The sequence below is a fragment of the Phacochoerus africanus genome, chromosome 2 (assembly GCF_016906955.1).
Source record: "Phacochoerus africanus isolate WHEZ1 chromosome 2, ROS_Pafr_v1, whole genome shotgun sequence".
NCBI lineage: Eukaryota > Metazoa > Chordata > Mammalia > Artiodactyla > Suidae > Phacochoerus > Phacochoerus africanus.
Genome location: NC_062545.1, coordinates 16,151,252 through 16,164,671, shown reverse-complemented (window position 1 = coordinate 16,164,671; position 13,420 = coordinate 16,151,252). Strand labels below are relative to the sequence as shown.

Sequence of the window (13,420 nt, the reverse complement as noted above, 5' to 3'; positions counted from 1 at the left end):
AATTTTTTTTTTTTTTCCTTTTTAGGGCCACACCTGCAGCATATGGAAGTTCCCAGGCTAAGGGTCCAATGTGGGATCTGAGCCTCATCTGTGACTTACACCACAGCTCACGGCAACACTGGATCCTTACTGACTGAGTGAGACCAGGGATCAAACCTGCATCCTCATGGACACTAATCAGATTTGGTTCTGCTGCACCATGATGGGAAACTCCCACATTCCAAATTTTATCCTCATTGTCCTGACTGCTGGCTTGATTACCATCCAAATACTGAGGAACAAAGACGTAGGAGGCAGGGGCAAGGTCTGTGGAGCCCACTTCAGGCACAGTTCCTGCAAACGCTGAGAAAGTATCCGCTGACAGAGGGCAGGACCCCACACAGACACCCTCCCAGCACTCCTCCAGGGTGAGCTCCCCCTGCAATACCTCAGTATCTTTAGTGCTGCCAAGTTCTATATAAGTTTTTTTTTTTTTAACTTGATGAATTAATCTTAGAAATGTAGATGTTTGGAAAACTAAGACACTGAGAAATGAGATAAATGAGTTTACATTGTGCAGCAGAATGTAAAAAAATATATGTTGAGCTATGTCATCAACCTGTGTATCTTTGTAGAGTATCTATGAAGGTTTTTTTTTTTTTTTTTTTTATGTCTGCCCCTGTGGGATGTGGAAGTTCCCAAGCCAGGGACTGAATCTGAGCTGCAGCTGCAATCAACACTGGATCCTCTAACCCAGTGTGCTGGGCGGGGGATTGAACCTTCGCCTCTGCCATGACCTGAGCTGCTACAGCTGGATTCTTAGCCCACTGCACTATAGCAGGAACCCCCCCAAGAAAAATTTTAAATAGTCCTTTTAAATTGACACATGTGCTTCCTATATTTTAATGTGGCTTAAATGTACTATTTAGATGCAGTCTTGAATAGACACATCAAAAAGATCACCCTCTTTTAAACAAGACTCTCTCCTGGAAAAGCCAGATGATTGTCTCTTATGAAATGGAGTCAAGGAGAGACGGAGCATCTGCGGGGTCCCGAGGCTCAGAATCTAGTCTCATCCCCTGGGGGCAGAGGAGGGTCCCCTATCCCGACTTGGCAGTGTCACTTTGCCCCAAATCTAATGCAGCCTATTTCTGTCATATTTTTGGTGAAGACTTTCTCATTCAACAATGGCCAAAGATAAAATGGAAGAGCCCATGGGATGCTTAGTCAGAATATAAAATGCCGCTTAAATACCATGGCCTGGTTTCTGTTGGCCATTGTGGATGTGAGGGAAGAACTGTCTTCTCACCTCCTGTGGAGAAGGCCTGGGGGAGCACTGTCACCGAGACGTTGTCGGAGCTCCTCTGCCCGGCAGTGTCCATGACCGTCAGCTGAAAGGTGTATGTCCCTTCCTGTAGGTGGGACAGCTTCAGGGTTCCTGACTGAGGCACCTGATACCAAGGAGAGAACATCATGTTTAGTGAGGAGACCTGAGGCACAGAATCCAACATCATCTGCCCTGGAAATCAGCGTCATGTGGGCCATGACCACATCTCCCTCCTGGTCCACGGTTGCAGAAGACTGAGTCACACGCTGTCTTGGCAGGTTGGCCCTATTTTGGTCAGAAGACTTGAGCTTTGGTGGGATTGGGGCCTGACACCCTCTTTCTTCTGGAAACTTCCCTTCCCACCCCCCATCCACAAGACTGCAAGGGATGGGTCAGTTATGAGCTCTCCCCATGGCCTCTGGGGTGAAGCCTGAACCAAGGGGAGCCCGTGGCCATGCATGGGCAGGTGGGAAGCAGGGATCTGCCCATGTGGAGGTACAGGGCAGGCTCACTCTCCCCAACTCTGGCTCAGAATCAGGCAGGTCTTGCTAGGTGGGCCCTGGGCAATAGGTTACACCACTTCTTATTGCTTTTGGGACTTGGACAGGAGGCATAGACATGGGTGCAGATGAGACCACCCTGGAGCGTAATGACGTGCGCCCTGCAGCCTTGAGTGAGGTGGTGTGAGAGAGGAGCTCTCTCCTCTGTCCCAGCTGGGCCTGCAGGACTGCAGACCTAAGACCCCGAGACCAGCAGTTGCGGGGTTTGCTGTCCTGGCATGCATGAGAGGAGAGGGTAGACTGTAGGACTGAGTCAGAGTGGGGATTTAAGGTGGGAGTGACAGGGGGACACTGAGTGTGGCCATAGGAGTGAGGCTGAGATGAAGTCAGTGGAGACTTTTACAGACCAGGGAAGCTACGAGGCTGGGGGCTGGGTGGGCCACCCATCCACACAGACACTGTCTACACCCAGGCCCTGGTCAGGTCTGAGATGGCAAGTGAGTCACTGGGCTTCTGGGCATCAACACTCAGCATGCTGGTGTCACACTACAACTCTGTGGGCCGGGGGTCCTCTGAGAAGCCTCTTTTCCACACTGGGGCTGGAAGGACAGAGCATCGCCCTCTAAGGGGCCAGTCCACCACCTGGGCTTTGGCTGCCTCCCTCCAACCTTCCTAGGTACCCCTCTCTGCTGCAGCAACTCTGTATCCAGATCCAGACCATGGTCATTACCTTCAGCATCCTGCGTCTTCTGATTAAATATCTCTTCCTTGGCTTTTTTTTTTTTTTTTTTTTTTTTTGTGAGTTGATGATCTTTATATTTTTTTTATTTTGAAATTTTTATGGAAGCATAGTTGATGTACAAGGTGGTGATAATTTCTGCTATAAAAGTGATTCAGTTATACATTTACACACATCCATTCTCTTTCAGATTCTTTTCCCACATAGATGATCACAGAATATTCGGGAGAGTTCCCTGTGCTATACAGCAGGTCCCCACTGGCCAATCATTCCATATACCTCAGTGTGCATATTCAATCCCAAGCCCCCATTCCATCTGCCACCCCCCCCCACACACACACCTGTCCCCTTTGGTAACTGTAAGTTTTTCAAAGTCTGTAATTCATTTCTCTCTAAATAAAATCATTTGTATCCTTTCTTTAGATTTCACATATAAGTGATATCATATGGACAATCTTTCATCAAATGACCGCTCTGGTCCACCTTATTCACTTGGCAGAAAGAATATGCTTTCTCAGCAGCTAAATTTCCACCCGGCCTTCAGGGGGCAAGGGCATTCTAACAAGTATACCTGAGGTGTGCAGAAGTTTGTCTCCAAAACCTTTTCAGATTAAAGAGAGTTTGAAAAATCTGCTTACAGAGGAAGGATAGCTTTGTCAGATTGTGCAGCTCAGCTATCCCTGGCTGTCAGTGACAGTCAGCTATCTTGATGAGAAAGTTTTCAGAGCTGCTGGGTTTGACAAGAGAAAAGGGAGACTAACAACTGCTGAGAGGGGAGATGGGATTAAGATGGTGGAACAGAAGGACTGGAGCTCAACTTCTCTTCTAAAAACAACAAAATTTACAACCAAATGCTGAGCAATCTTCAACCAAATGGGCCAGAAACCTTCAAAAAGATATCCACTCCAGAAGACAAAGAGGAGGCCACATCAAGAGGTAGGAGGGGTGATTTCATGATATAAGCAACCCCATACCTCTTGGGTGGGAAGCCCCACAGACTGGAAACTGACTGGTTCATAGAGACCCACCTACAGGAGTGAGAGTTCTGAGCCTCACATCAAACTCCCATGTGTGGGGATCCGGCACTGTGAGAAAGAGCCCCCAGAGCATCTGGCATTGAAGGCCAGTGGGGCTTGTGCGTAGGAGCTCCCCGGGACTAGGGGAAACAGAGACCCCATTCTTAAAAGGCACACACAGATATTCAGGTGCTCTGGGTCGCAGGGCAAAGCAAAGTCTCCATAGGGATCTGGGTCAAACCTGACTGCAGTTCTTGGAGCACCTCCTGGGAAAACAGTGGGTAACTGTGGCTTGTTGTGGGGGAAGGACATTGGAAGCAAAACTCTCAGAAATATTTGGCAGTGTGCCTTTCTCTGGAGGTGGCCATTTTGGGAAAATCTGGCCCGACCCATCAGTGTTGAGAAGCCCGAGGCCAAACAACAATCCAAGTGGAATCACAGCCCCGCCCATCAGTAAACAGGCTACCTAAAGACCCCCCAGGCACACAGGCCCTCTAATCCCATACAGAGACAAAGACCCACCCACCAGAGGGATAGGAATCAGCTCCACCTACCAGTGGGCAGGCATAAGTCTCTCCCATCAGGAAGCCTACAGCAAGCCCCCATACAGACTTCAGCCACAAGGGGGGCAGACACCAGAAGTAAGAGAGGCTACAACCCTTTTATCTGTAAAAAGGTCACCACACAAAAAACCTATAAAAGTGAAAAGACAGAGAACTATAACTCAGATGAGGGAGAAAGAAAACCCCCCAGAAAATCAGCTAAGTGATGAGGAGATTCTCAGCCTCTAGGAAAAAGACTTGAGACTGTTGATGCTGAAGAAGATGCAAGACATTGGAAATAAACTGGAGGCAAAGATTGATAATTTAGAGCAAACACTGATCAAAGAAATACAAGATTGAAAACTTAAACAAGTAGAGATGCAAAACACAATAACTGAAATAAAAAATTCATTAGAAGCAACCAATAGCAGAATACAGGAGGCAGAAGAATGAATAAGTGAGGTGGAGGACAGACTAGTGTCAATCACTGACGTGGAACAGAAAAGAGAAAAAAGATTGAAAACAAATGAAGAGAGTCTCAGAGAACTCTGGGACAACATTAAACGCACCAACATCTGTAATATAGGGGTGCCAAAAGGAGAAGAGAGAGAGAAGGGGACAGAAAACATATTCCAAGAGATAATAGCCAAAAACTTCCCTAACATGGGAAAGGAACCCCTCACTCAAATCCAGGAAGTGCAAGGAGTACAATATAAAATAAACCCAAGGAGGAATACCCTGAGACACATATTAATCAAACTGACCAAAATTAAAGACAGAGAGAAAATCTTGAAAGCAGCTAGGGAAAAGAAACAAATAACATACAAGGCAACCCCAATTAGGTTATCGGCAGATTTTTCAGCAGAAACTCTGCAGGCCAGAAGGGAGTGGCATGATATACTTAACATGATGAAAGCAAAAAACCTCCAACCAAGATTACTTTACCCAGCAAGGCTCTCATTCAGATTTGAAGGAGAAATCAAAACCTTCACAGATAAGCAAAAGCTAAGAGAATTCAGCAACCCTAAACCAGCTTTACAACAAATACTAGGAGTTCTCTTCGTGGCTCAGTGGTTAATGAATCCGACTAGAAACCATGAGGTTGTCGATTTGATCCCTGGCCTTGCTCAGTGGGTTAAGGATCCGGTGTTGCCATGAGCTGTGGTGTAGGTTGTAGATGCGGCTCGGATCCCGTGTTGCTATGGCTCTGGCATAGGTCAGTGACTACAGCTCCGATTGGATCCGTAGCCTGGGAACCTCCATAAGCCATGGGAGCAGCCCAAGAAATGGCAAAAAGACCAAAAAACAAAAACAAACAAACAAAAAAACTAAACTAAAAGAACTTCTCTAGGCACAAAAGAAAAGGCTGCAACAGGAAACAAAAATACCACAAATGACAAGGCTCACCAGTAAAGGTATATATACAGTAAAGATATGATGTCATCCATGAATAATTATGCCACCAAAATCAGAAGTCGTGAGAAGAGGAGGGTACAAATGCAGGACACTGGAGATGCGCTTGTAATTAAGAGACCAACAACTTAAAACAATCTCATTTATATATAGACTCATGTCAAAACTTCATAATAACTGCAAACCAAAAATCTACAATTGATACACAAACAAATAAGAAAAATCCACTCAAATATGACACTAAAGATAGTCATCAAACCAGAAGAGGAGAGAACAAGAGAAGAAGGGAAGAAAAAGAGCAACAAAAACAAATCTGAAACAATTAATAAAATGGCAATAAGAACATACATATCAATAATTACCTTAAATGTTACTGGCCTAAACACCCCAACCAAAAGACACAGACTGACTGAATGGATACAAAAACAAGACCCATATATATGCTGTCTTCAAGAGACCCACTTCACTTCTAGGAACACATACAAATTGAAAGTGAGAGGATGGAAGAAAATATTCCATGCAAGTGGAAATAAAAAGAAAGCTGGAGTAGCAATACTCATATCAGACAAAATAGACTTTAAAATGAAGAATATTTTAAGGGACAAGGAAGTTCACTACATAATGATCAAAGGGTCAATCCAAGTAGAAGATATAACAATTTTAAATATCTACGCACCCAACACAGGTTCACCACAACAAGGCAACTGTTAACAACCTCAAAAGGACAAATTGGCAATAACACAAAAGTAGTGGGGGACTTTTAACACCCCACTTACAGCAATGGACAGATCATTCAGACAGAAAATCAGTATGGAAACACAGGCCCTGAATGAAGTATTAGACCAGATGGACTTAATAGATATTTATAGGACATTCCATCCAAAAGCAACAGATTACACATTCTGCTCATGTGCACATGGAACATTCTCTAAGATTGATCACATCCTGGGCTACAAATCAAACCTTGGTAACTTTAAGAAAACTGAAATCATATCAAGCATCTTTTCCGACCACAGCGCTATATGACTGGAAATCAACAAGAAAAAAACTGCAAAAAACACCAATGCATGGAGACTAAACAATATGCTACTAAAAACCAGTGGATCACTGAAGAAATCAAAGAGGAAATTAAAAAACACCTACAAGCAAAGGACAATAAAAACACAACACTCCAAAACCTATGGGATGCAGCAAAAGCTGTTCTAAGAGGAATGTTTATAGTAATACAAGCCCACCTCAGGAAACAAGAAAAAGCTCAAATAAACAAGCTAACTTTACATCTAAAGCAGCTCGAGAGAGAAGAACAGGCAAGACCTAAAGTTAGTAGAAGGAAAGAAATCATAAAGATCAGAACAGAAATCAATGAAATAGAAATGAAGAAAACCATAGAAAAGGTCAATGAAGCGAAAAGCTGGTTCTTTGGAAAGATCAACAAAATTCATAAACTCTTAGCCAGACTTCTCAAGAAAAAAAGAGAGAGGACTCAAATCAATAAAATTAGAAATGAAAAAGAAGTAACAACGGACATCGCAGAAATACAAAGGATCATAAGAGACTACTATATGCAACTATACAACAATAAAAAACAGAAAACCTAGAAGAAATGGACAAATCCTTAGAAAGGTACAATCTTCCAAGACTAAACTAAAATGAAATCTAGAAAAAGATGAGTGGACCAATCACAAGAACTGAAATTGAAAGTGTGATTAAAAAATTTCCAACAAACAAAAGTCCAGGACCAGATGCCTTCACAGGCAAATTCTATCAAGCATTTAGAGAAGAACTAATACCTATCCTTCAGAAACTATTTCAAAAAATTGCAGAGGAAGGGATACTCCCAAACTCATTCTATGAGGCCACCATCACTCTGATACCAAAACCAGACAAAGATACCACACACACAAAAAAGAAAACTACAGGCCAATTTCACTGATGAACATCGATGCAAAAATCCTCAACAAAGTACTAGCAAACCACATCCAACAATACATTAAAAGGACTGTACATTATGATCAAGTGGGATTTATCCCAGGGATGCAAGCATTCTTCAATATCCACAAATCAATCTGTGTGATACACCACTCTAACAAACTGAAGAATAAAAACCATATGATCCTCTCAATAGACGCAGAAAAAGCCTTTGACAAAATCCAACACCCATTTCTGATAAAAACCCTTCAGAAAGTGGGCATAGTGGGAAACTACCTCAACATAATAAAGACCATATATGACAAACCCACAGTTAACATCATTCTCAATGGTGAAAAGCTGAAAGAATTCCCACTAAGATCAGGAACAAGACAAGGATGTCCGCTCTCGCCACTACTCTTCAACATAGTTTTGGAAGTCCTAGCCACAGCAATCAGAGAAGTAAAAGAGATAAAAGGAATCCAAATTGGAAAGGAAGAAGTAAAACTATCACTATTTGCAGATGACATGATACTATACCTAGAGCATCCTAAAGACTCTACCAGAAAACTGTTAGAGCTCATCCATGAATTTGGCAAAGCCACAGGATACAAATTGTTAGCGTATAGAAATCGATGGCATTTCTATGCACTAACAATGAAAGATCAGAAAGAGAATTTAGAGAAGCAATCCCATTTACCATCGCATCCAAAAGAATAAAATACCTAGGAGTAAACCTACCTAAAGAGACAAAAGACCTGTACTCTGAAAACTATAAGACACTGATGAAAGAAATCAAAGAGGACACAAATAGATGGAAAGACATGCCATGCTCTTGGATTGGAAAAGTCAATATTATCAAAATGACTATACTACCTAAGGCAATCTACAGATTCAATGCAATCCCCATCAAATTACCAAGGACATTTTTCACAGAACTCTAACAAAATATTTTAAAGTTTGTTTGGAAGGATGAAAGACCCAGAAGAGCCAATGATATTCTGAAAAAGAAAACTGGAACTGGAGGAATCAGGATCCCAGACTTCAGACTATTCTACAAAGCAACAATCATCAAAATGGTATGGTACTGGCACAAAGACAGACATATACATCAGTGGAACAGGATAGAAAGCCCAGAATTAAACCCACACACCTACACCCAACTAATCTATGACAAAGGAAGCAAGAATATACAATGGAGAAAAGACAGCCTGTTCAATAAATGGTGCTGGGAAAACTGGACAGCCACATGGAAAAGAATGAAATGAGAACACTCCCTAACACCATACACAGAAATAAACTCAAAATGGATTAAAGAACTAGATATAAGACCATATACTATAAAACTTTTGGAGGAAAACATAGGCCAAACACTCTCTGACATAAATGACAGCAACATCTTCGCAGATCCACCTCTTAGAGTAATGACAGAGAAAACAAAAATAAGCAAATGGGACTTAATTAAACTTCAAAGTTTCTGCACAATAAAGGGATCCCTAAACAATTGAAATGACAACCCACAGAATGGGAGAAAATCTTTGCAAATGAAGCAACTGACAAGGGATTATTCTCAAAAATTTATAAACACCTTCTGCAGCTCCATACCAAAAAACAAACAACCCCATCAAAAAATGGGCCGAAGATCTAAACAGACAGTTCTCCAAAGAAGACATGCAGAGGGCCAAAAAACACATGAAAAGATGTTCAGCGTCACTCATTATTAGAGAAATGCCAATCAAAACCAATATGAGGTACCACCTTACACCAGCCAGAATGGCCATCATCCAAAAGTCTACAAACAATAAATGCTGGAGAGGGTGTAGAGAAAAAGGAACCCTAGTACACTGTGGGTGGGATTGTAAATTGGTGCCACTGCTGTGGAAAACAGTATGGAGATTCCTCAGAAAACTAAAACTAGAACTACCATTGGATCCAGCAATCCCACTCCTGGGCATCTATCCAGAGAAAACCATGACTTGCAAAGACACATATACTCCAATGTTCATTGCAGCACTATTTGCAATAGCCAAGTCATGGAAACCACCTGAATGTCCATTGACAGAGGAGTGGATCAAGATGTGGTACATATACACAATGGAATATTACTCAGCCATCAAAAAGAACGAAATACCAGCATTTTTAGCAACGTGGATGGACCTAGAAATCATCATGCTAAGTGAAGTCAGCCACACAATGAGACACCAACATCAAATGCTTTCACTGACATGTGGAATCTGAAAAAAGGACAGACTGAACTTCTTTGCATAACAGATGCTGACTCACAGTTGGAAAACATGGTTTCCAAAGGAGACAGTTTGGGGGATGGAGGCATGCGCTGGGGTTGTGGGATGGAAATCCTATAAAATTGGATTGTGATGATCATTGTACAATTATAAATGTAATAAATTCATTGAGTAATAAATAAATAAATAAATAAACCCCACGGGTTCAAGCCCCAATCTGGGTTTAGGCTGGGTTCAAGTCCTGGCACAAGGGTTCAAGTCCCTACCTGGTTTCTGGCTAGATTCAAGTCTCAAGTACTGTCAGTTTCAGTATTACGACCAGTTTTTTAAAATTTATATGGGGAAGTTGGAACAATGAAAAGCCGTCAGTTGGTGATAGAGAAAGAATTAAAACTTTCTCATTCAGTGTTTTGTCTTTTAATGCCATACCCATCATTGCTTTTAAAAAAATTTATAATCCAATCTGGATATAATAGAATTAAAGAGCAATCATAGTATAATGTAAGTAGATTTGCTCCAATGTAGGATGACTTACATTGTGTTCAATGTATTCTAATTCATTTGTATAAATGTTTGCATTGAGGAAGGATTAATCATGTTAAATAATGTTGTAATATTATTTTAAATATTATATTATAGTTAATATAGCTATACTATATTAGAGTTATTATAATAAAATAATAATAACTCTCTTTACAGTAGGGCCCTTTAAATTGTACCCGTTGTCACCTCTACCTGCTTAGTGAATAATGATAACTAGTATTTGTTAATGTTCTACAGTTTGCAAAGTATTTCCACCCATGTTTGCTTTTGTGCCCGCTATCAAAGAAAATTATATTTATTACAATTAATGTTTGTATGTGTGAGAATGATTTAGGAAAGTCATTTGAATTAGACTTTAAATTGACTTTCATCTATAAAAATTTTGATATTTACTGAAAAAAAAAACAACCAAAAAAAAAAAAACCAAAAAAAAACAGCTGCAGAGAGAGTGGATCTTGCCTGAAGGCCTCCAAAGAGGGCTTTGCATTTGGCACTGATCCACACCTGCAGGCCTTGCCTCTGTGAACAGAAACTAAGGACAGTAACTTAATGCCACCGTGTTTGATTGAGACTTATTTTGGTAACTGAAAAAGTCAATAAGATCCTATTATTCTCCTGTGAAATTTTCTCTACAAAAGCCTCCTCTCCCCTTCTTTTGCTTTTGTTTAAAGCTTTTGCTGTTTGTGAACTCTCCCAGAGCCAGTGAGAAAAGGAAGTAAACACTTTGATTTTTGCATTTCATCATTTCAAGTTTTTGTTTTTGTTTTTTTGTCTTTTTAGGGCCACACCCACAGCATATAGAGGTTTCCAAATGCAGGGTTGAATTGGAGCTATAGCCACCGGTCTGCACTACAGCCACAGTAACATGGGATCCCAGCCACGTCTGCAACCTACACCATAGCTCATGGCTACAATGGATCCTTAACTCACTGAGCAAGGCCAGGGATCGAACCTGTGTCCTCATTGATACTAGTCAGATTCGTTTCTGCTGAGCCACAACAGGAACCCCCAATTTCAAGTTATTTTCGCTCTCTGTAGTTGTATTTCCTGGATGCATAAAACTCTTTTAGGTTTTCAAGTCATAAAAGGTAACTCATTAATTTGATTGGATTTTGAAGTCTTTTCATGACACATCTTGACGTGTGCTTTTTTTTAAGTTGAGGTATAGGTGATTTACAATTTTATATGTTTCATGTGTACAACATAGTAATTACAATTTTTAAAGGTTATACTCAATTTACAGATATAAAATATTGGCTATATTTCCCATGCTGTATAATATATTCTTGTGGCTTATTTATATTATACATAGTAACTTGTACCTCTTAGTCCCCTGGTTGTTTTTAGTTTAGTTATTTAGCTAACAAAGGGCATCTTTCCTTTGAATGAGTTATTAATATATATAAGACTATAAGATGGGAGACTTCCCTTCAAGCACCCCGGGGCTTCTTCCTGACATCCTCTCACGTTTATATGACTCTGGAAAAGATGAAAGTATTTTACAAACATTTCCTAAATGTCAGGATAAAAAAAATATGTACACATACACACGTATATACAACATAACTCAATTTGTAACTTACAAAGAGATATTACTTTTAATTAAAGAAAAAGTGTCTAATCTCGCCCCAAGGTGTCCTGTTCAGCAGTAACAGAGTCTTTAATGGTTGGGCTCTGGCTAAATCCATGCATAACTCAGTCAGCTATTCTGACACAACTGCACTTCCCCAAAATATTCATTTAGTGGCAAAGAAGACACCCTGGGGTTTATTTTTATAACACACACACACATGCTTACTAATATACATACTTAGTCTAAAAAATGACTATCTATTCCTCCAACCTCCACGTTGCTTCTAAAGTATACAAGGCATTGGGCATATGCCAGTTACAAGCAGTGATGAGATAAAGCACTACAAAATATTTCGGTAAGAAACTCCACTGAACCAATGGACCCAAAGCATTCTAGCTTTCTGCCTATGTCAGCTAACCAACTTGCCAAACTCGATGAGAGCTCTATTAGTTGTTTGAAGACCATTACAACCCCATCGTAATCCAATGCCATCTCCCCACATGTACAGAGAGTGAAGGAGACACACGAGGCAGCTGTCCTGATCAGCAGCAGCCAGAACATACATTGGTACCACATTTGTCCAGATATTTCAGGGGAACAAGCTTAGGCTCTGTTTGTTCTTCAGTTATGTGTTCCCTTTTCTATTTACCTTTTATCATGGGTCAGACCCAAATTTCCATAAAAAGAAGCAAAAGGAATTCACCTGTCTGTACTTTCTTTTTTTTTGTCTTTTTTGTTGTTGTTATTGTTGTTGTTGTTGTTGTTGCTATTTCTTGGGCTGCTCCCGCGGCATATGGAGGTTCCCAGGCTAGGGGTTGAATCGGAGCTGTAGCCACCGGCCTACGCCAGAGCCACAGCAACGCGGGATCCGAGCTGCGTCTGCAACCTACACCACAGCTCACAGCAACGCCGGATCGTTAACCCACTGAGCAAGGGCAGGGACCAAACCCGCCACCTCATGGTTCCTAGTTGGATTCGTTAACCACTGCGCCACGACAGGAACTCCTGTCTGTACTTTCTTAAGTTGTATGTGCTGAAATGTTAGAGCATAGTCACAAAGAACAGGACTCTGATGTGTCTGTCTTTCTCAGTTCTGGGGGAAGGGGATTTTGAGAGCATTTCCTCATGAGTTGGGGATTTCTTTCATCACATGCAGCAGAAGAAGACCATTCTCAAAAGAACACAACCAAAGAAGGCAGTAATTAAGATAATTACTTGCTTATCTTGAGGTTTCAGGAAACAAACGGAAATATTTTTGGACTGGAGCCTTTCTCTTACTCTTCAAATCCTCTCAAAATATACCCTGTAAATAGTGGTCCACTTGTAAAACTAGCCATGACTAGAAGCCTCTAGAAGTAGAGAACAGAGGGGACACAGAGCTTATTCTTCCTTCTACAACCCAACCAAATTTTACTTTTGTGTTATTGTTTTAGAATATGTTACAACCAGCTCTCCCCAACTCTGCCCTCATTTCTCTTTCATCCCTCTACTTACCCCAATCAGAGACATGGTTTGAGTTATAAGCAAAGTACTTACCTAGGAAGAAGGGCTAGAAGCAGCAAATCAAATCAAAGGGATGGAGCAGATGTAGTGCCTGACAATGTTTTGAAATATGTATGGAAATAGAAGAAATAGAG

The 13,420-nt window shown here is 41.2% G+C and overlaps 1 protein-coding gene across 1 annotated transcript in view; it reads right to left on the bottom strand.

The window, feature by feature from the left end:
• The window catches only part of LRP11 (LDL receptor related protein 11), a 58,344-nt gene that overhangs the window by 23,452 nt on the left and 21,472 nt on the right, over positions 1-13,420 (bottom strand). Inside the window, exon 3 of the mRNA XM_047769958.1 lies at positions 1,289-1,430. Within this exon, the coding sequence (XP_047625914.1) occupies positions 1,289-1,430 (142 nt within the window). The remainder of the gene's footprint in view (positions 1-1,288; positions 1,431-13,420) is intronic.